General features: G+C 54.7%; 2 protein-coding genes across 2 annotated transcripts in view; one reads left to right on the top strand and one right to left on the bottom strand.

Annotated features, from left to right (window-relative positions):
• The first annotated feature begins 6,683 nt into the window (after positions 1-6,683).
• On the top strand, positions 6,684-12,917 carry BARHL1 (BarH like homeobox 1). The gene is made up of 3 exons (XM_054393531.1): positions 6,684-7,134; positions 10,792-11,014; positions 12,623-12,917. The coding sequence occupies exons 1-3, from the start codon at positions 6,684-6,686 to the stop codon at positions 12,915-12,917; spliced, it is 969 nt and encodes a 322-aa protein (XP_054249506.1).
• Positions 12,918-19,227: 6,310 nt separating this feature from the next.
• DDX31 (DEAD-box helicase 31) overlaps positions 19,228-23,565 on the bottom strand; it is a 49,167-nt gene continuing 44,829 nt past the window's right edge. Inside the window, exon 20 of the mRNA XM_054393259.1 lies at positions 19,228-19,627. Coding sequence (XP_054249234.1) covers positions 19,477-19,627 — 151 coding nt within the window. The 3' untranslated portion in view covers positions 19,228-19,476. The remainder of the gene's footprint in view (positions 19,628-23,565) is intronic.

Below are 23,565 nucleotides of genomic sequence, written 5' to 3'. Positions count from 1 at the left end.
ATGTTGATGTAGATATAACCAAATAAATCATAAAACAGGTCAAGAATGACTCTCTCTGCCAGCCTGCTCATTGCTTTGTGTTAGATGTGCACCACCTCACCCAGCCTGACCACCATGATTCTCACTGCACTGAAGGTCTGACACCCACATCAGCAGCAGGGCAGTGGCCACACCAGCAGCAGGGCAGTGGTCACACCAGCAGCAGAGCAGTGGTCACACCAGGAGCAGAGCAGTGGTCACACTAGCAGCAGGGCAGTGGTCACACCAGCAGCAGGGCAGTGGTCACACTAGCAGCAGGGCAGTGGCCACACCAGGAGCAGAGCAGTGGTCACACTAGCAGCAGAGCAGTGGTCACACCAGAAGCAGGGCAGTGGTCACACCAGCAGCAGGGCAGTGGTCACACCAGGAGCAGGGCAGTGGCCACACCAGCAGCAGGGCAGTGGTCACACCAGGAGCAGAGCAGTGGTCACACCAGCAGCAGAGCAGTGGTCACACCAGGAGCAGGGCAGTGGTCACACCAGCAGCAGGGCAGTGGTCACACTAGCAGCAGAGCAGTGGTCACACCAGCAGCAGGGCAGTGGTCACACCAGCAGCAGGGCAGTGGTCACACCAGCAGCAGGGCAGTGGTCACACCAGGAGCAGGGCAGTGGCCACACCAGCAGCAGGGCAGTGGTCACACCAGGAGCAGAGCAGTGGTCACACCAGCAGCAGAGCAGTGGCCACACCAGGAGCAGGGCAGTGGTCACACCAGCAGCAGGGCAGTGGTCACACCAGCAGCAGGGCAGTGGTCACACTAGCAGCAGAGCAGTGGTCACACCAGGAGCAGAGCAGTGGTCACACCAGGAGCAGAGCAGTGGTCACACTAGCAGCAGGGCAGTGGTCACACTAGCAGCAGGGCAGTGGCCACACCAGGAGCAGAGCAGTGGTCACACCAGAAGCAGGGCAGTGGTCACACCAGCAGCAGGGCAGTGGTCACACTAGCAGCAGAGCAGTGGTCACACCAGCAGCAGGGCAGTGGTCACACCAGCAGCAGGGCAGTGGTCACACCAGCAGCAGAGCAGTGGTCACACCAGCAGCAGGGCAGTGGTCACACCAGCAGCAGAGCAGTGGTCACACCAGGAGCAGGGCAGTGGCCACACTAGCAGCAGGGCAGTGGTCACACCAGCAGCAGGGCAGTGGCCACACTAGGGGGAATGCAGGAGTCCCCTTCACTGCCTGTGCTGAGCAAATATTAAACCCAGCCCTGCCCCAGTCGATATCAAGTCTGTAATGTCTCACAATCCATCAGGCCTGCTCATTTCCTTGCCAAAGCAGCTTCCCATCATTGCCTGATTCAGCAAAGCTCTTCCCTGTGTGAGGGCATCCAAACAGCTGCTTTAAGCAGGCTGCCAAGTTGAGGCCTCACCGCAGTGTGATGCCTTCCCTTGAAGATGGCTTCAGCCCTTTCCACGCTCACCTTCAAATAGCTGCTGGCATCCCTCGGGGCTGAGCCTCTCCAAGCAGTGGCTGAACAAACTCAAACTCCACCAACTCAACACAGCACTCAAACCTTGGCTTGGTCACCAACAGGTGACAGCAGAGGCTCAGGCAGGTACCAACACATTTAAATTCCATCTCCTCCCAACAGGACATTTCACCTTAAGAAAATGCCACTTGGTAATAACTGTGAGTGCTTGAACTGTGCATCTCCAAGCCTGCTAGAGGAGCAATTCATTACTCCTGTGTTGCCTGCTCCTCATATCTACTGCTCTCAGATTGCAGCAGGTATTTAAATTCAGTGTTAGCTCTCAGTTCTCACATCCATCACCCTGTTGGCACTTGGAGACCTCAGCCCAGGATGGCCTCAGCACCCCTTCTAATCCACCTCCTCCTGGATTATAACCAGAGACCTTTCCCTCCTCCCCAGGGAGGGAGGAAGCTGGGCTTGAACGACCTGTCCTGCTCAAAATGGCCCTGGTTGTGAGTGTGTGAGTGTCAGAAAGCCAAGCATGGCACGAGGCTTGCCCAGCTGCCTGCTGGGAGCTACATCCAGCTCTCGGTCCAGCCACACATCTGTGTCCACCTGCAGCAACTGCTTGGGTCCTTGGGGTGTTCACAGGCAAGGAGACATCTGCAGAGGAGGAAAAGGGCTAGCAAAGGAACATGATGGGAACCAAGCCCACACAGACCTGATGATTCACAACAGGTTTGAAAGCCAGTAAAGAGACCCAAAAAGCAACAGCTTTTCAACAAGAGGAAGTGCATCCAGAAGACACTGTTCAGTGGGGCTGGTAGGTGACAGAGCTGCCTCACTGCACCCCAAATCCTGGGCAGAGTCATGCCCCAAAATGCCCCAGATGGCCAAGTCTTGCAGCTCGAGTGGGTGGTTGGGTGGGAACACAGGGCATCCACTGCCCGTGCACCTGCCCCCCACCTGGGGAAGGGTCACCTTTGCCCTGAGCCCCTCTGTGTCCCCCACAGAGATGCCACCTCCGATTCATCCCCACCACAGACCCCGCTCCCCACCGCCCCCAGCCCGTGGCCGAGATCATCATGGGGGGCACGACCATGGACCTCCTGCTCCGCTCCCCCCTGCCCCGGGAGGTGGAATCCGGTGGCAGGGTCCCGAACCCCCTACCACCCCTCACCCCCAAACCCCGGCCGCCCTCCGCCGCCGGACGCTCCTTGTCCTGCAGTGACACCCACTGGCAAAGGGGCTTTGAATGCTGCCGCGGGAGCCCCACGGCCGGGCCCTGCTCCTCCCGGTCACTGACACCCCCAACTGACTGCCTCCCTCCCACTTCTGCCGTCTCCCCCCCCGGCTCTGCCCCTCTCTCTCCCATGAGAACAGATCCTGCTCCTTACCGGAGCATGCCCCCGCAGCCTGTCGGGGTTGAGCATTCCCCTGCCTGCCTGTCTGGGTACAGCCTTCCCGGGCACCCAGTGGGCATGAAGTACCACAGAGGCTGTGGGAATCTTCCTCTCTAAACCAGACCCTCTCAGGGTACTGCTCAGCACTCCACCAGCAGATATTTCCAGAATTGCTGCAGCCATTATCACAGCTCAACAACTTCATCCCCACAGCTGGAACTCAGCTGTGGAGGTTCCGCCAGCCCCAAACCTCAGGGAATGCCCGGGGGCAACCCTGCCCCATGGCCTCAAAGCCACACTGGTGAGTGGTGCCAGGAGAGTCTAACCATGCCCACCAGCAGCACCCAGCAAGGTGATGCTCAGCAGCTCCCAAAGCTGTCAGAGCCCTTAGAGTCAGCCCTGGAGTGGGACTGGGGCTTGTGAGGAGGTGGCTGGAAATGCAGCTGGCATCAGGGCTCTCTTCTCATCCAGTGCATGTCTGTGTGTCTGTGAACTGGCACTGTGCAGAAAATGAGGGTTCAGGGCAAGCAGAGCCAGGGAGGACAGAGCTGTGCTGCTTGGTGGGCTCTACGTGGGATTTCCTACCCTGTGCTGGGAGCCACAGAGCAGTCATTTACACCCCACTAGTGCAGTGGTCAGGGATGCAGAGGGACACCACATATGGGCAGGATATGGCACGTTTCTGTCTGGGGGAGTCTAGTTCTGAAATGACTTAATAATAATATTAATAATTCATAATAATTAATGTCTGGCACGCTGACATTAGGACACAAGTAGCAAGTGGATGCTGAATGCACAGAATATGTCCTAGGAGTGACAGCCTCTGTCCCCAGGGCCTCAGCTGGGGATGGCACAGAATGGTGTCTGCTCAAGGATGAGGATTGGATCCTACACACTTAGCCCCCCAAAATCTTGCACAACATCAGAGAGTGAGTCTGATCCAGAAACTCCTTCAAAGGCAGGGGTTTGATTAGAGAGAAGGAAACTGAGCAGCAGACCCAAACCTACCCCTGTACTGCTAATCCAAATCCTGACTTCAAACACACTCTCTGCCCTACTCCCTCTTCTGGTCCCACTCCTGGTCCCAAACACAAGCTCAGTGCTACTTCTGATCCCAGTGCCAATCTCCATCCAAAATTGGGGTCTCACTGGTTGAACAGGGAAGCCACCAACATCCAGGAGCCAGCACAGTCACACTACAAAGAGCTCCCCACAGGGATCTCTGCCTCATTTCTCACGGGGACCAGTTCCTGCACATCTATTGCTCTGGTACAGTCCAAAGCAGTGCTTAGCCCAGCCCCACGTAGGGAGATGGATGTTGCAGAACCCACCCCCGGCAGACCAGGACCCTTCAGCCTGACTCCTGGTCCCTGGCACAAGGGGAGCACCTCTGTGCTGGGAGGGAGAAGGGGCAGAGCAGAGACCCTTCACCCAGCGACAGAGGACAAGCAGCCCCCAGGATGGGGACAGGCTGGTCCCGGGGCCGATGCTAGTTTTGTCCCTGGGTTGATCCTCCCCGTTCACGCTCTTTTGTTCCGCTGCCCCGATCCCAGCCGGCCCCGAGCCTGCAGCGCCGAGGGCAGGAGGTGCTGGGGCCCTGTCTGTGCCGCTGCCCGACAGCTGGCAGCCGGGCTTCCCGGGGGCTGGAGAGGGGGGCTCTCCCCTTCTTGATCGCCTCCAAGCTGCCGGCCAAGGGCGGCTTTGGAAGAGGAACAAGATGCAGCTGCCTGGCCGGAAAGGTGGGGAAGAGAGGAGATCGAGTATTTGAGAAATAACCGGCGACAGCGCTCCAAAGCGGGGCGCCTGCAACCCCCCGGGTGGAGACATTTCTCTCGTCTTCTTTGCAAAGGCTCTGTCCCCAGGAAAAGCCCCTAAATAACCCCTCGAGGAGGCAGGAGCCGGTCCGCCCGGGAGGAAGGTGGGAGTCCTGCGAGAGCCGGTCCCTCTCCAGCCTGGGGGATGCACAACAACAAAACCCTCCCGACGGGGCGGGAGGGAGGAAACTCGGTGTCTCCGGGAGAAACGGGCAGGGCGGGCAGCTCGGGCTGGGGCCACGGAGATTTTATTTAAAACGGGAATGACGGCAGGAAAAAAAATCCACCCTGAGCTCGGTCCCTTCCCAATTGTACCAGTAGGTACTGCCGCTGGGAGAACGGGAGGAGCGGGAGGCGATGCCTGGTGGCCTCGCATCTGCCTGAGCTAAAGGAGCTTTCTGCTCGTTCACCGTCGAGTTCGAGGGGATTCAACGAAATTCTTATCTCCTCGGCCTCGGAGCAGACGCCTCTGCTTTGGGGAGAGTTTTGGTATTTTTCTTTTTCATTTTTCTTTTTTTCCTTTTCCTTTTTTTCCTTTTCCTTTTTTTCCTTTTCCTTTTCCTTTTCCTTTTCCTTTTCCTTTTCCTTTTCCTTTTCCTTTCCCTTTTCCTTTTCCTTTTCCTTTTCCTTTTCCTTTTCCTTTTCCTTTTCCTTTTCCTTTTCCTTTTCCTTTTCCTTTTCCTTTTCCTTTTCCTTTTCCTTTCCCTTTTCCTTTTCCTTTCCCTTTCCCTTTCCCTTTCCCTTTCCCTTTCCCTTTCCCTTTCCCTTTCCCTTTCCCTTTCCCTTTCCCTTTCCCTTTTCTTATTTTCCTTTTCTTTTTCTTATTTTGCATTTCCTTTCCCCTTTCCTTTTCATATTCCTTTTCTCATCTTCCTTTCCTCCCCTCTTTTTCTATAATTTTACGCCGATCAAAACTTTCCCTGCTTGGAAGGGATCGGCCGATGGGTTAACTGCGGGGGGAGGCGAGCAGAAAGCAGCAACCCCTCGACACCCCACCCCCGCCCCCCGCAGCTAATCACCCCATTACGAGCCCCGTCAACGGGATAATGACTGCAAAAGAGGGCGGAAACCGCCCGGAAAGCGCGAGGCTGCGGGCGGCAATTAATTCCCGTTAATCAAGCTCCGAGGTGTCACCGCCGGGGGAGTGACAACCCCCAAAATGCCCCGCGGCCAATGGGCTCGTTCACACGAGGGAGGGGTGCCTAGGTCCCCGAGCCGGAGTGGCACAAGTTCATTTTTTCATTTTTTCCCCCCCAGTTTGCCCCTTATTCTGCCCTCTCCCCCGGGGAGGTGGCGCTGCTCTCGCCGCTGTCCGAGGTGCTGAGCGCTCCGGAGTGACTCTGGCTCACGGGCGGTGTCTAGGTGATGAAGGCTCTGGAGTGACTCCGGTTTCCCCCCTCAGGCGCTGTCCGAGGTTCTGGCAGGGAAAGGGGGGCTTCTCGGCGGCCCCGACAGCTGGCCACCCCTTCCGCCCTCCCCTCGCCCTTCCCCATTGATTTCTGGATCATTAAGTGGTTAAGGCGCTGCGAAGCTTCACTATCGATTGCTGCCTCCCCACCTCCGGCTGGGAGCCCCCCTGGGCTGCCCCCCCATCCCCACCCAAAGCTCCGCATCGCCACCGCTCCGGGCAGAGGGTGGTTAAGGGGCCGGGACCCAAGGTGAGGTTGGGGTCCACGTCCCCCCCTCCCACCTCCTTGGCGGCCAAAGTTTGACTCTGCCTCCCTCTCCCCACCCCCCACCCCCTCTTTCCTGTCTGTCTGTCTGTGAGTGCAGCTGGGAGCGATGCTGAAGACGGAACAGCCCTGGATCTAATGCGCGACGCCTCGGAGAGCCTTGCAGCAATTGTCCGGATCCCAGCCTGAACTTTGCTCTTTTATTATTTTTTACCTTTTTTTACTACCCCCCCCCCCCCCTCTTTTTTTTTCCCTCCTCTTGTTATTGTTAATTATCGTTACCAACCCGCTTCCGCCGCGCCCTCCCCGCCAATGCCCGTGTGAGCGCCGGCACTTCGCGGGGGCCATGGAGGGCTCCACCGGCTTTGGGATCGACTCCATCCTCTCCCACCGAGCCGGCAGCCCGGCCGTGCCCAAAGGGGACCCGCTGGTGGGCGACGGCCGGTCCCCGCTGGAGCTGAGCCCCCGCTCGGAGGGCAGCAGCGGGTGTCCCTCACCCCGTTCACCGGGCCGCGAGTGCCTGGAGGCGGCGGGGCCGCGGCCGGGCCTGGATGCGCACCTCCAGCCGGGGCAGGTCTCGGCTCCCTCCCAGTCCCGGACCGTCACCTCCTCCTTCCTCATCAGAGACATCCTGGCAGACTGCAAGCCCTTGGCCGCCTGCGCCCCTTACTCCAGCACCAATGGACCTCACGGCGGGCAGGAGCCGGCGGGCAGGATCCCCACCAAACCCGGCGAGGACTTTAGGGAGAAAATGGAAAAAAACACCAGCAGCTCTTCGTCGGATTCGGAGTACAAAGGTAAGAAGCTCTCACCCCGCTGAGGATTTGCACGGCCTGGACCCAAATCCTCCGGCGTTCCCGGAGCCTCCCGGTGCACGGGGAGCTCGCTGCGGAGCCCGCTCCCGGTGACGGAGGTGGCTAGGGGGGTCGCGGCATCGGTCATCTCCAAAACGACCGTGGGATCGGCACCAACTTGGGAAAACTTGGGGTTTTGGGGTTTGGTGGAGCTCGGCCCGGTGGAAGGGGTTAGGGGGGATCGGTGTTCGCCAAACGCGCCCGGGGAATGCTCTGGGCTGGTTTTCCGCGGGGAAGATGTGGCTGATTCGTTTCTATCCGCGGTGAAAAGAGAGAGGAGAACGGGGACAGGATTTCTGCAGGGGAAAAAAAAAAAAGGAAGAAAAATGTCAGAAAAACAATAAAATAATTATGGATTGGCCGAGGAAATTCTTTTTACCCTGCTCCGGCGAGAAACGAACAAGAAAGTCGGTGGGGTTTGATTCTATTTATATTATTTCTATGACTGTTTTGGATATGGTTTACAAATGAGCACGACAGACAGACAGACAGAGAGCCCCAGGCCGCAGCCCCTGGGCCGGCGGGGAGCAGGACTGGATTCGGCCGCTGCTCGCCGCGGGCCGGGGGCTTCGACATCCTGGGCGCCTCGCAACCCCTTTCGGGCCTCCCCCTGCGGCATCCAGGCTGGACGAGGCAAGGAACAGCCCTGAGGAGGGATGTTGGGGTAGGTTCTTCCTCCCCCCCATACTCCCCCTGAGCAATTTATCGCGGGTAACTTCTCCCCCATCCCTGCAAAAAAACTTTCACCTAGGAAAATTGTTTACCGGGTGTTTGCTAGGGGAAGGCGAAGGGAGAACCGGAGGCTATGTGGCTCTGGATTTGGAAGGGCTGGTTGGAAAAAGCATGGGACAAGCCGAGCCCCAGCCCGACTGGCAATGAACCCTTGGGCGGCCCGGAGCCGCCGCGCTGGAACTACGCTCACAGGGAGAGAAATCTTCCCCTAAACGAGCTCCGAAGGCAGCTGGAGGCTCTGGGAATGGCGCGAGGGGGAACGGACAGATCCTCGGGTCGGTGCCGGGCTTGGAAAAAGGCTGGAAGTGCCATGGGAAAAAGGCTGGGATCGGCCCCGACGTTCCGCAGGGCCGAGGTCGAATCCAGCCTCAGTTCCCACCTTGGCGGTTTGTTTTCGCCTCTTGCATCCCACTCGCCCCCGAATTCCATCAGCTTTTCTCGCCTTCCACCACAAATCGCCGAGATACGAAAGGGGCGCGGGAGGAGAAGAAACGCAGGTTTGCTGTACCCCCCCCTAAAAGCCAGAGGGTCTGTTTTTTGGGAGGGGGTCACGACAACTTTACTCCAGCCCAGATCGGTTCCTCGTCTGCCTCTGAACAGGGCAGCCACGGTACAAACCCCGATTAAATGGGCGGGGGGGGGGGGAGGGGGGGGGTGTCGAAGAGACCTTCAATAGAGGGGAAAACACTTCTTGAAAGGGAAGGGAAACAGCTTAAATAAGGGGGGGGACACACAAAGCTAAAATGGGGTAAAAACACAGCTCAAATGAAGGGAAAACACAATTTGAATGGGGGATAAACATCTGAAATGGGGCCAAAACCAGTTGAAATTATAGGGAAAACACAGCTGAAATGGGCAAACAGTTTAATTGGGGGGGCGGAACAGTTTAACGGGGAGAGGAGCAGCTTAAATGGGGAAAATTACAGTTTAAATAATGGCAAACAGTTTTAATGGGGGAGGAACAGCTTAAATGGGAGAGGAACGGCTTGAATGGGAGGAAAACACAGTTTAAATGCAAGGGGGGGGAAGAAAATTTAAATGGGGAGAGGGGGTACATACACGTCTTAAATAAGGGAAACACGGATCTTAAATGGGGAGAAAAATATAGTTTAAACGAGGGTAAAACCAGCGCTTCGATGGGGTGGAGGGATTCAAACGCGATCCTTTTTTTTTTTTTCCCCTGCTTTGAATATAGTTTTTTGTTTATTTTTTTGCGGGGCAAAACGTCCCTGTTTTCCCCGCAAAAAGGGGCTGTGGGGACAGGCCTAAATGGCAGAAGCTGAGGCAGGATTTGGCCCATATCAAACGTCTAAAACCCTAATATCTGTATTTGCTATAGGCTGGGATTTTTTGTTTGTTTGTTGTGTTGTTTTGGGGTTGTTTTGGGTTTTTTGGGTTTGTTTGGGTTGGGGGTTTTTTGTACCGTAAGAATAGCCTAGGGGGGAGCCGCCGCTCTTTGGAGAGCAAGAACTTTTTAGGATCCGAGGATGAGCCCGGAGGTGGGGGGTGGGGAAATCTGCCCTCCCCGGGATGCTGGAGACTGGACCCGATGGAAAAACTCAGCGCAAAGTTTGGGGCCTTTCTCGGAGAGAGCAGAGCCGGGACCCGGACACCCCCGCCCGTCCTGCCCCGTCCGGATCCGGTCCCTTCCCGGGCAGTGCCGCTGCTGCTGCTTTTCCTGGGAACCGGAGCCGGGTCCCTGTGGTTTAGGGCTCGTTCTCGGCTCGGGCAGAGAGGGGATTTTTGGTTGAAGGGTTTCGCTCCCCGGTGGCTCAATTAACCGGATTATTGTCTCCCTACCGAGAGGAATCAGCTCGCGTTCGGCTCCAGCCCTTCCTCTGCCACCACCAAATTTAACATAAACCTCCGGGAAAAAAACCAAACAAACAACAAAACAAACCCCACAAAACCAAAAAACAAACACCACCTATTTGTATAAACTGAGCCTTGGTTTCTACATAATCTTCTCCAGGAGGACGCGAAAGACCAACACACAAACAAGGATCTGATTTTCTTTTCCCCCACCTTTTAATTTTTTTTCTGCTCGAAAATGTTCCCCACTAATATTTCGCGGTGTAAATTCCCACGTCCCTCCGCCCGCGCGTAGGTACCGATGGAGCCAACGAACCACCTCCGGCCCGTCTTGTTCGGTGCGTTTTAAGATAAATAAAGGATTTGAGGAGCCTCTTCTCCCGTATTTCGTTATGAGCCCTGCAGAAGGGAGGTTTGTTCTGTGCTCCAGCAGCACCCCCGGAAGGATGGAGGCTTCTGGGCGGTGGGGAAGAAGCAGCATCTCCCCAGTGACTTTCCCCTCCAAAAATATGGCTTATAGGTTTCATTTTGGATTGGGATTGAATTTTAAAAGAAAGAAAAAAGGGGGGGGGGGGGGAGAGAAGGAAGGGAAAAAAAGGGAGGGGGAAGGAGAGGGAAAAAGAGAGAGAAAGAGGGGAAAAAATGAAAGAAAAAGAAAAGAAAAAGTAAAAGGAAATAGGAAAAGGAAAAAGAAAAGCAGAGAAGGGGAAGAAAATGCCCAAGCGTACAGAAAGCTGCTGGATTTTGGAGAATGAACCCAGCGCAAGGTCCTGCCCGTAGGCAATGAGGCTTGAGGAGATGCGAATGGTTTGGGCAGGAGCCTGGGGGTACAGCCCTGCTCCCGGGCCTTGGGGACTGGGAAAGGCCGGGCCCGGCTCGGGGCCCCCCGTGTATGTCCCGTGGGTTAAAATCTGCGGGGCTGCGAGGCAAATGCGCCCTGAGCGCGGCTGGGTACCTGAGCCTAGCTCCTCTTCACGGCTGCGGTGCGTTACCCTCCTCTTTTGTCCCTTTCTCTTCCTGCCCTGACCTCTCCTCTCTTCCTCCCTCTCGACCCAGTGAAAGAAGAAGGAGACCGAGAGATCTCCAGCTCCCGGGACAGTCCCCCGGTGCGGCTGAAAAAGCCGCGCAAAGCCCGCACCGCCTTCACCGACCATCAGTTGGCTCAGCTGGAGCGCAGCTTCGAGAGGCAAAAATACCTGAGCGTGCAGGACAGGATGGAGCTGGCCGCGTCCCTCAACCTCACCGACACGCAGGTGAAAACGTGGTACCAGAATAGAAGGTAAAAACCCACCCTTCCTTCCTGCCCACCGCCTTGGGGTCTCATCCTGTTCTTCTCCCCGGCCCTGCACCCCTAGACCAGGCAGGGCTTTTGCACCCCACAACCACTCGCTCAGCCCCCCTGGCACCAGGAGAGGTGAGGTCTCCTCCTGCTCCTCCCCTTCCCGGGGGCTTTTTACCCCGAAGTAAAGTGGAGAAAAGTGATGCCGAGAGGCAGGGCCGGTTTGGGGTGGGGTGGGGGAGCAATCTGTACCCCTCAGCCCCGGCAATGCGGGTATGCAAAAGAGGGTTTTCCAGCTAAACACAACAGCATAACACATCGGCCCATTAATAATAGATACCAATTACTGCTTTGGGCATCAATAATTAACACCCCTTACAGTAATTACACAATTATTATTATGATGAATAATTTACTGCTGGAAATAGGTTTAGCGCTTCAGCGACAAATCTGTAAAAGGGTGGAGACGGGGGCTGGCTTCGGTGGCTTTATCCGGACACCCCCCTCCCCAGCCCCGACCAGCGCCATAAAACGAGGGAGCCCCTGTTGCAGCCCCATCTCCCCGCTCTCACCCCAGGTTTTTAACACCCCCTGTTCAATTCCAGTCCCTCTGCAAAATTCCTCCACTTATCGGCACGGTGGGGATTTGGGGGAGTTTAGGGTGGCGAGGGCTGTGCGCTCACACCACCCCACGCCCCTTGCCAAATCCTTCCCGAAAGGACACGCTGGAGCCAGGCTGGTGCCGCCCGTTCCCGGAGCCGTCCCGTCGGGGGCGAGATTCTGGGGCCGGGGACTTCTTCCATGGGACCCTGCACACACACGCCCCCGCAGACCCGTACCTATATGTATATATATATATATATATATATATATATATATGCCTATGGGTATGCAAATTCCATGCAAATATGTGCCCACACATATATGGAAAACGAATTCTTCGGGACGCTGCTCCACGCGTGTCCCCTCGCGGGTCCCCTGCAGCCATTGGAGTGGCCCCGGCCCAGTCCCGGCAGCCCTGGCTCGGGGAGGGGGTCCCGGACGCCCAGGAGGCCAAATGGGGCCTCGGCGGCCTGGGGCTGGAGCAGCAGCAGCAGCATCTTCCTTGCTCAGCAGCGGGGCTGGGGGGGGCGCCGTGTCACACGCGGGATGGCACAGGCGGGATGGCACACGCAGGTCGCAGTTTGCAATCTGGAGTTTACACCCCAGGGAAGGACTGAAATGTTGCTCGCGGTTGATACCAGGGGGATTTTTCACATCCCGCCAGCGGATCTCAGTCGGGAACTGGCTCCGGTGCCTCCGAGGAGTCGCCGTGTGTGCAGACACTGGGCCGCTGCGGCGGGGACACCGAGGAGAGGAGTCCCTTCGCCCTTTAATTGGGGTCTACGACCCCCTCCCGCACTGGGCTGGTCCCTCCCATCCCTACAGAGGGGATCACCCCGGGGATTAGGGATGCACAAGGAGAGAAGAGCCCGAGAACGGGGAACGTGCAAAGAAGGAAAGAGCCAGCGGAAAACGGGTGTGCAAAAGATAGAAAGAGCCCGGGAGCGCCTTTTGGAGCATCCCTCCCTCCTTGACCCCCCCTCTCTCGGCTTGTCCTCCCCCCAGGACCAAGTGGAAAAGGCAGACGGCGGTGGGCCTGGAGCTGCTGGCCGAGGCTGGCAACTACTCAGCCCTGCAGAGGATGTTCCCCTCGCCCTACTTCTACCCGCAGAGTTTGGTCTCCAACCTGGACCCCGGCGCCGCTCTCTACCTGTACCGGGGACCCAGCGCTCCCCCTCCCGCCCTACAGAGACCCTTGGTTCCCCGCATTCTTATCCACGGACTGCAGGGAGGTAGCGAGCCCCCGCCGCCCCTGCCCCCGCTGCCCGGTGTTCTGCCCCGGGCTGCTCAGCCCCGGTGAGCTCCGGCCTCCCGGGCAGCCCCACCGGCACCCACCGGGCTACGGGGGGGTGAGGTAGGGCGGCTGCAGGGAGCCATCCCAGCTCTGGGGCTGCTAGCAAGCTACAGCCTCCCGCTCATCCCTAAATATATATATAAATATATATATACCCGAGATCTTCCCCTCCTTTTTTAAACTCCATATAAAGAATGCAAGAAGCAAAGGCAGAGTTGGTAGGACGGATGCCGGCAAAGATACCCCTTCCTCCGCGGGGCTCTCTCCGCCGTTCCCTGCCTTGTGCCGCCGAAGGGCAGCGTTGCCGCCTCCGTATCACCCCAGCATTGCCCGGGACCGAGCCGGGAGCACGGGCGGGGACTGACCGCTCCCGTGGCGGGCTTTGCCTCTCGACCCCCTCCCCAGGAACTACAGGAGTAGGGAGAAACCATCCCTGCTACGACCGGCTTCGGGGAGGGTCCCGGCTCCCCATGCCTCGCCCGGGACTGAGCCGAGAGTACGGGCAGGGGCTGGCTGCTCCGGCGGCGGTGGTGGCGATTTGCCTCTCTGCCCCCTTTCAAGGAAATATCTATGGGTGAAACCAGCCACCCCTGCTACAGCCGGCTCTGGGGAGCCCATTTCTCACTTTCCCAAGCCTAGGGCATCGGTCCTGCCACCGGGAAGGTGGATGGAAAGTGGGGCTGTGTGGTGTGCGGGTGCCGCCGCCGGCCGCAGCGAGACTTTGGGACGTCCAAAACTAACTAATAATAATTTTAAAAAAAGAAAAGGAAAAAAAAAAAAAGGGAAAGAAAGGGGAAAAAAACAGCGGTGAAATGTAAATACGGTGCGCAAAATGTATATGAATTATTTATTTGTGAACCCTGAGGGCGTATTTGTGTAAGTGATTCTTGTCAGTCTGTATCCCGGGGCCGGCCCGGCTGGGGAGGGGGATGGAAAAAGGACGGGGGGTGTGTGTCGGGGGCGTCGCGGTCGCTCCCGTTCACCCCCACCGCCCCCACCTTCCCAATCCCTATCCCCATCCCTCCTTTTTTAAATGTGGAAATAAAAAACTTCTTTACAAACACACGGGGCTCGCCTCCGCCGCCCCTTTTCTTCTCCTCTCCTCTCCCCTCATTTCTTTGCCCTGGCGGATCAGCGGCCGCCGAGGGAAAGGAAAATGCAAAGAGGAGTTTTCCCACCTCCCATCATAACGAGACACCCCTCGCAAAACCCTGTCCCACTGCCGGTATGCGGGACCGGCCGCTCCGCCGCGGGGCTGGGGGACACACCGGTGCCCGGCGCGGTGGAAGCCGGAGCCGGTGAATGACTGAGGCGGATCCGCACTGGCATCACCGCCCGGGTGAAGGAACTGAGCGCTTTGCAAGGGGATTGCTTCCACCCTTTAAAAAAAGTGTCGCTCATCTGGCCCCGGCCAGCGAGCCCGGCAGCTGCTCCCCGGGACAGCCGGGCAGCGGCTCGCCGGCTCCGGGAGCCGACAGATGGGCTGCGGGCAGAGCTCGCCCGGCCCTTCGCAGCCCCCCCAGGCCTCCATCACCCCCTCCCTTCCCCCCCCCCCCCCCCCCCAGTCTTCTGCCGCTACCCTCGGCCCTCCGCAGTCTCCCACCCGATCCTCTGCCTTCTCGGTCGTCCTCTGCCCCTCTGATCCTCCATCACACCACCGCACTCCGCCGTCCTCTACCCGGTCTTATTCTGCTCCCCGTGGTCAACCCTCGAACCCTTCTCTGGTCCTCTGATCCTTCACCATCCCCCCCAGATCCTCCATCGTCGTCCCCCTCCCCGGCCTTCTGCCGCTTCCCCTGGTCCTCCATCATTTCCAACATTCTCTCCGGTTCTCCTCCGCTCAACCCTCTGCTCCCCTGGCCCTTCATCCCCCCCGACCTTCCTCTTCTCCCCTGATCCTTTATCACCTGCCCCGGCACTCCATGAAGCTTCCCCAGCCCAGTACCCACAGGGCAGCGCTAGCCCTAGAGCATCCTCCCCGGGGCCGGGTCCCAGCCCGGTGCCCCAATCCCGGCTCTATCCCGGGAGCATTGATGTGGTACGCCCCCCTCGCCCCCCTCCCGGAAGGGTTATTGTCGGCTCGGCGAAATGCACAGCCACGCCTGGGGGGGCGGGAGGGAGCCCCGGGGCTTTGTGGACCCGGCTGATCCTTTGCATGTGAATGGGGGAGTTTGGTAAATCCCCGAGCCTCGGCTGGGGCGAGGAGGAGAAGGAAGGGGGCGCGGGGGGGTCGCTCCCAGCTCGGGGTTAATGAAGTGGGAAAGGAGTCTTTCAGAGAGGCCTGCAAACAACCCCTCCCTCCCCAGCCAACAAACCCCCGTCCCAAATCCTACATGGATTGACTTAAACCCAGGGGATAAGTGCTTTAAATTAATCTCATTGAATAAGAATGAGGCCAAACAAAACTCTTTAAAATCATATTAAAAATCTATCAAAGGACAACTTGTGGTGGGTGTGCTCTTCATCCTGCCACAGGCAGCAGCTTTCCTCCCCTCCAGACAGCAGGAATGCCACTCAAAGACACTCTTTGATACCTAATTGTCCTTGTAGGTTCCTCCTCTGACACTAATCAAGTACAAAGTTTGGTCTGGGTCCATAACTGCAATATTTAAATTTGCCATTTCACATCTGGAAGAAGCTGGAAACGCCCCTGCTGAACTAGGACAGAGGAGCTGGGTCCAGTTTGTGGTGGGAGGACGGTGGGAGAGAAGGGGACAGAGCGCTGAGGAAAGCTCTGGCTGTGCTGGGTCTGGGAAGGGAAGGGCAGAGGGAAGGAAGGGCTGGAGCTGTGTTATAGAACGCATTGGGTTGGAAGGGACCCTCCAAGGTCATCTTGTCCAACCCCCTGCAGTCACCAAACACCTCCAACTAAATCAGGCTGCCCAGGGCCATGTCAAGTCTGACCTTGACTGTCTCCAGGGACAGGGCCTCAACCACGTCCCTGAGGAACCTGTTCCCATGTCACCACCCTCAGAAGGAAGAACTTCCTCCTGATGTCCAAATCTAACTCTGCCCTGCTCCAGTTTCAAACTGCTGCTCCTTGTCCTGTCCCCTCAGGCCCTTCTGAACAGTCCCTCCCCAGCCTTCCCCTGGCTCCCCTCTAGATACTCAAACGAGTGTCCTCCAGGGACATCTCAGAGCAGAATCAAGCTTTAAAAGAAATCAGTTTAGGGAAGACAGCCCAGGCTGTAGACTCTCCTCAGAGAGCATCACACCTGCCCCCTAAACAGTGCCTTGTGCAGGAGGATCTCAGCGGCCTCAGAAGCTGCTGAAGGACCCAGCCTCAGCTCCAGCTTGTGTGCAGAAATCGAGACACGACCCCACTGCCCCCCAGCAGAACCCACCAGCACTGATCCTGCACCTACAAACTCTGCTCAGCTCTGGAAGCTGGTGGCAGGCAGCAGGATCCTGGCAGGTCCTCAGGGGTGGGATAGGCTGTGCTGGGTTGAAAGAAGATGAAGCAGTGAACATGGCACAGCTGAGAAGGAGCAGCAGTCCCTCAAAAGCAGACCTCAAAAGGAATCCTTTTGAGTACTGGAACCAGCCAGGTTTTGTGCAACCTGCTCTAGTGGGAGGTGTCCCTGCCCCTGGCAGGGGGGTTGGAGCTGGAGGATCTTTAAGGTCCTTTCCGCTCCCAACCATTCTGTGATTCTACTGCACCAGTTCTGCTCCTGGGGTACAGAGCCTCCAACAGACAGGCTGCTGGTGGTTGGTTTCTGTCAGCTCCAGGCTCTGGATCCAAGACACAAACCAGTGTCACAAAGCACTGGGTTTGCCAGGACCAAGCACAATCCTGGCTCTCAAACCCTTCTTCTGGGCTGTTACCCAGCTTGAGGGCCATCTTCTCTCCCTCCTAACACAGCTTTAACCAGGACCACCACCCTGGGAAGAGGCAAAGAAGGAAAGCTGCTCTGCTGAAGATGCCAACATACAGGAATTGATGGAACCAGCAGAATTGTTTCCAGCTGACAGATTTTGTGGTTTCATCCCAACACCAAATAAATGAGGCCAGAGTGGAAGGCCCAGAACAATTGATGCTTCTCCTGCCTCTCCCCAGGCTCAGAGAGAAAATAACTTGATGGAAACAGGGAAGTTTTGTTGCTGTCTCCCCTGTTTAGTTATGGGAGCTCCAGTGGCTCTAGTGGCTACCAGTGCTGAGGTGTCTTGTGTTTGACCTAGACACTGACAACAGGTACCCAGCTGTGACCCTTGCCCCAAGGTGACCACTGAAGCGTGTGTGGCAAGAAGGTGCCAGCTTCCTTTCAGTGGTGTCCTGTGATAGGACAAGGGATACAAACCAGAACCCAGCAAGTTCAACCTCAACAGGAAGAAAAGCATTGCTGTGAGGGTGCTGGAGCCCTGGAGCAGGCTGCCCAGAGAGGTTGTGGAATCTCCTTCTCTGGAGACTTTCAAGACCCACCTGGGCCCTGGGTGATCCTGCTCTGGTAGGGCAGTTGGACTCCATCTCCAGAGGTCCTTTCCAAGCCTTACCATTCTCTATTTCTGCTTTTAAATCACATTATTCATCACAACTGTAACATTACCTGCTCAGCTCACACAGACAGCAACAAGATTCCCTGATGCCTCTCATCCAGCTGCTCTTGGCCTTTATTCCCTTCCCCCCCTGAATTTGCCAATAATCCTTATTAATTCCTAGGTGACAGGCAGGCAGGAGAAGGTCACATATTTTTCCCCCTCCTGCACAAGATCAGTTCCTCCCAAACTTCCACTCTCTGCCTCACTCTGAGTCATTTCAACCTGAGGGGTTTCTTTTCTGTTAGAAGTTGACATTTGCCTTCAACCTGATTGCTCTCCCCAGCAGCACTCCTAACAAACTCAGGTGGGCTTTGTCCTTATTTTGTCTTAAGCTAATAAATGCTACTAACTTCATTCCCTCTGCCACCATTCATTCACTCCCCAGTTAATTTTATACTGCAGCCTTTTTAACATCTTTCTGAAGTGTTCAAAGGAAAGATTGCACTAAAACTCAGAGTGTTTGGTAATTGCCTGCAAGGGAAAAAAAAAAAACCACCCCAACCTCATTTTGGTTCTCAAAAGTTAAGATTCCCTTCAGAAACTGAAGAGTTTTAGGGCTGATTGCTTCCCTCCTCCAGTCCATAGTATGACTCACTACAGGCAAAGTAGCTGTCCTCAATAAGTATCATTTTCATCTCCTTTCTCAGTAATTTTTTCCCTTCCAGCATTTGAAATTGCCACTGAATTTAGGCATTTTCTGGTCCTCACCCAGCCTGGGTCATGGGTGGGCTGCTCTTCCACAAGCAGGCAGCAGAAAGCTGTGTTTTGGCAGGGTTTGTGCTGGTTTCAAATGTGTGCTGCTGTTGTAGGAGGTGCTAGAAGCAGCAGAGTGAGGAAGACAAGGAGGGAGAAGTGGCTGGTGCCCTCCAGTAGGTGCTGGGGGAGTTTTCAGTCCCTGCAGGCCTTGGGGAACACCTGCTCTCCCCCACATCTCACCAACTTCACAGGACCTTCCCCAGAGCTCAGCTTCTATTTCACACACTGGCCAATGCTGAGGATGTGCCAACCTTGGCACATCTGGGGCCACCTCCCTTTTCCCAGTTCTCTGATAGTAACAAGAAGGTAAAAAGAAAAAAAAAAAAAAAAAGACCAATGGGCAAGGTGAAATCCATTCACCTGGGACACACTCAGAGTAGGCCTAGCCAAAGCAGAGAGAACCCCAAAAGCTGGGGTTACTCCTGGCAAGGTTAGCTAGAGCCTGCAAAGCTTTCATGTCAGAGAGGAGAAGCAGTGCAGACAGACTCTGTGTTACATAATTAGCTCTGCCAACACGCTGCAGGCAAGGAGAAGTTTGGAGGTTGCTGGATTCCACACTGGCTCCTTTCCACAGCGACAAAGTTTGCTCCCAAACTCAGAAGTTTTGACATGAAGTTTAGTGCCCAAAGGGACCATGTGTCATGCTGCTGAAGTGCTCCCCACAGTCCTGCCACCTGCACTGAGATCAGGGAGATTCCTTCCCAGGTGGAAATCAGTATCCAGGGACAGACCTTATCCCAGTGCACCAAGGACAGGAGAGAAGGTGGCTGCAATGTGGTTATGTTACCTGAGACAGGAGCAGAAGTGCCCTCCTGTGTGACAGGGCAAAAGACATCCTCCTCTCTCCTCCTGAATGTGTTCCTGGAGCACCTCCTCTGCCACTACTGCTTAAAAATAAGCAAGAAAGCAGACTGTGAAGTGTTTCTCCAGGTCTTTTACACAGGACAGCATCTCCTTGTACACTTGTGCACTCGCTCCTGCATTACACAGACATCACACCTCTGTGCAAAACATATTAAACCTTTTTATTTCTCCTGCAAAAACCACTTTAGACACGTGGTGCCACACTCAGCTGCAGCAGTGCAACAGGACACACCTGGATTCCATTCCATCTGGACCTATGGAAGGAAAGGGAGGAGACCAAGATCCCTGAGATCCCTCCCATACTTGCCTGATAAATTGCACCACTCCTCAGGCGATCTGGCAGGTCACCCTGACCCCCAGCTGAGGCACTCCAGCAAGCTTTTGCAGCCAATGACTGGAAGGTCCTGGCTTATGTTGGAAGCTGCTGGTTGCCAGGTTTTCTCTGCTTCCTTTTCTTCTTGACCTTGGAGGATCCAGCAGTGTCCATCCCACTGGAATACTCAGACCGTAAGATCTCGGCAAGGCGACGTTTGCCGTGGGTCCTCTTGAGGAGGTCAGATCTGGGGAAGGGGGAAGAGAAGAAGAGGAGAAGAGGAATTAAGATTTCTTTCCCTGCAAAGCTGCTGGGTGGGTTTCTTATCTCACAGCCTTGGAAAGTGACATTTGCACATTAGCTTCTTTTCCCCCTCCCTCCCCTCTTTCTTGAGGCTTGATTTGAAATTCTGGCTCCTGCTAAATCAGATCCTCCTGTGACAGCTTTCCACCAGGGTGGGAAAACCTCAGGTCAGGTTGAAAAGCAAAGCTTTGTTCTGTGCAAATGCTCTTGTGGGGAGAAAGGAAGGGAAGGGTATGTGGGCTGATGGATTAGGTGACAGAGCAGTGTGAAAATAATAAAGTTATTATTAGTAATAATAAAATATAACAACAACAACTAATAATAACAATAACTACTACTACTAATAAAACCAAAACCAACAACAAAACCCTACCCCCATCCTACCAGCTTTAAGGCACTCAACAATGGAAATGGTTTTACAAACAGAGCTCAAAGCTTGAAAACACCAAACCCTCCCCCCAAAAATAGATTGTCAGGAGTCTAAACCCAACAAACTCTGTTCTTGTAGTGTCCTGCAGACATCACAGCACCTTCCAGCCTCCCTCTCCAGGGATCAGCTTTAGCAAGGGTAGCTGCTTTCTGCTCAGCCACTCTGCTCCAGCCTGGCTCTCTCTGTAGCCCTAAACTGCAGCTATAAATAGAAAACCCCACTCAGCATTTTCCCACCACAAGTTCTGCTACTGCCCTGCTCTATAACCTTGGGCAAAGCTCCTCCTTCCTGCTCTCACCCTCACTTGGTGAAAATGCAACCTCTTCAGTGCAGGACCTGTTGCTCTCTACCATGTTCTCATGGTCTTGGACACAGTGTGGGTATCCACAGCTCTTCTGGGGTGCTGGTCACCAGCTGGCCAGGAAGGTCACCATCATCTTGGCTTCTGCCAGTAACAGTGTGGCCAGCAGGGTAGGAAACTGATTGTCCTCCTGTACTGGGCCTTGCTGAGGCCATACCTTGAATATTTGGTTCAGTTTTGGGCCCCTCACTCCAAAAAACACCTTCCTGATTGCACCAGCCCATGGAGGGATGCCTGGCCACCAGTAACCAGGCCATGATGTGTCCTCAACCAGCCCAGCCCTGCTGCAGAAACCTCGTGGTGCAGCTGTACCCTGGGCTCTGCCCCCTCCATCACTTGGTAGAAGTTTCTGTTTGACACTTTGATTGTGTCTCCAAGCCTTTACTACAGCAATTCCAGGGTTACCAAGCAACAGATCAGTTTACTTAACAATAGGGAGGATCTGCTGCAAAAGGACAAGTAATCCACCAGTAGCTGCAGGGCTGAGTTGCAGCTCAGCAGGGAGGTTGTCCAACACTTTATTATCAATCAGGTGAAATCATTGCCCAATTAGTAAATCAATACCCCCTGCTCTGGTGATCAGCTGTACACAGAAAAAGGAAGGATGCAGGGAAAAGGGAGGCTTCTCCCTCTAACCAGGGCCACAAAAAAAAAAAAAAAAAAAAAAAAAAAAAAAAAAAAAAAATCAATGGAGCTGTGCTATGGAACCTGTGCTGATCACTGAGAAGAACAGCAGCTGTCAAGGCTCTGCTTAGCCAGGAGATGGAAGAGCCACAGGCAACAGCAACAGTCTGCAGTGACAGCACTCCAGAAGTGCACCAGGCCAGGATCCCTGGCTGGATCCTGATTCCTGACAGAAAAATGTAAATTCCCTCTCTGCTTAACTGCTGAAAGTCTCTGGGGCTCTGCCAGAGAAGTCAGGATGAATTTGGTGAGAAAAGGGCCCTGTGGTTACAAGACAAAGCCCAGGAGAACAGAGCAAGACCTTGACACTCACCCTCTGAGCATCCTTGGGCAAGGTACTTAATCTCTTTGGCCTCCACATCCATTCTCCTATCTCCTAGCTCAGGCTGACTGCATTTTCCCTGTTGCCAAAGGCTGGTGTGATGTTAATTTAAGAGAGCTGGGGGGCGGGGGGGGGGGGGCAGGCTACTGGAAATCATAGCAAAAAAGCTTCCCAGGGAGGCTGTAAGTGCAAGATGCGTTTGAAACACAGACACAAGCCACGTTCCCATCACTGCAACACACATGGATGGTCAGCACCCCCTTCTGCCATCTCATGCCTAGATGAGATCACCCAATAATGAGCCATAATGAGAGCACACCAAATTGATAAGGGGCAGAGAAGCCCTTTAAATCCCTCCCTCCAAACTCAGGCTTGAGGTGGAGAGCTGGAAAATAGCTAAGGGGAACAAGAGAGAAAGAGGAAAAAGGAAGGAAAAAAAAAAAAGAAAGATTCACTAATGACCAAGCCATCCCCATGTGCTGCACTGCCAAGATTTCAGCAGGGCTTAAAGGAGACAGGAATGTTCACACAGATGAGAAAACAGCCACTTTTATTAGCTGGGGGAAAATGAGACAGGAATAGAGAAGTCATAACTCAGAAAATGAAAACAGCCCCAACATGTGAGGGAGGAAGAACCTGTCCCTGAACACAAGCTATTGGACTTCTCTGTGCTGCTGGCCAGCAGGCTGGGTGTTGAGTGCTGTGACATATGGGATGCCAGGAAGAAGCACCAGTGGGCTACTGCTCTTTTACACAAGATATGGGGTGTCAGGACTCCCATAAAAGACAGATGGGAATTGGAAAGCAGTCAGAGGAACCAGCAGAGACAAGTAAGGATCACCTTCTAACTTCATCAGCCCTTCATTGTCAAGGCTTAATGCTAGACCCAACCACTGCTTTGGGCTTTCTGTCCCAGGTATAGGGCAAACCCAGCATCACCCCAAGATCTAATCACCTCATTATCAAAGGGAGAGAAGGTGCTTTGCACAGGGAGGAAGGCAGAGAGCCCAGTAATTGCATGGCATGCTCTGAGAAAGTTCCCCTCCTCCTCATGGACAGGGAGGAATAGAAGCCTCAGGTTTACTGCTGCCTGTGCACATCTGTAATTAAGCTGCACATCAGAATAGCTGGGACCAAGAGTCTGAGCAGAGAGACAAACTGGAAACAGAGAAACTGTCCCCAGGTGACTTTGTTATAGCCTGAAAAACTGGGAAAGACCAGGTGAGAGAAACTCTTAAAGATAAAAAAGCTCTATCCTGCTCCAGAGAAAAATGGAACTGCTTTAGTCACTCTTTAAACATCAGAAACTTGTGAGTCCTGCTAAATACATCACTGAATGATGAAAAGGCAGGAGAAGACCACCTGGAAAAACCAAGACAGAGGTATCTAGCAAAGAAAAGAGAATAAAAATCCTTCTTTGCTCTGTTTCAGTTTCCTTCTGCCTTCACCTGCAGAGCTACTCCTGGTCCTCTTCATTGCCCCAGTCAAGAGCTGCTGTGGTCAACAAGGCTGCTGGTGCTGCCCAGCCCTCCACCTCAGAGGAAGTGAATTGAACTGGTCTCCTTTTCTTGCCCCTTGAAAAGGGGATTCTTCTGAGTATCTCCTCAAGAGATACTCTCTTGATAAACTATCAAAGAAGGTATCAAAAGAGTATCAGAAAAGACTAAAGACAAATCTTTTCTCATAATGAATAAAAACCCAGTCAGGTGAATGAAAACCCTGAAAATCCTCTGTTGTTTCCAGCTCTGTCTTCTGCTCTGCCACATGATCCTAACTCCCCACAAAATCCCACTTCACCACTCTCAGTCTGTGACTTCCACACACCTTAGGGACTTCTTGAGCTCTGAAGAGCCCATCCACTGAACTCCACAACCACTAACAAGAAGTTGGAGTAACAGAGACCAAGTACAGCAAAGAAAGCCCAAGCCAAGTGTACTGAACTCAGCTTTGAGGATGTTCAGAGCTGATATCCAGTGGAGAGTTCCAAGAAGAGGAAGAAAAGCATGCACCAACTCTTCTGTTTCTATTTAAGATCCCATTCATCTCCCAAGCATTACTGATGTAAGAATGATCAAGTTCCACCAG

The sequence above is a fragment of the Indicator indicator genome, chromosome 28 (assembly GCF_027791375.1).
Source record: "Indicator indicator isolate 239-I01 chromosome 28, UM_Iind_1.1, whole genome shotgun sequence".
Taxonomy (NCBI): Eukaryota; Metazoa; Chordata; class Aves; order Piciformes; family Indicatoridae; genus Indicator; species Indicator indicator.
This window is presented reverse-complemented; position numbering and strand designations above follow the sequence as displayed.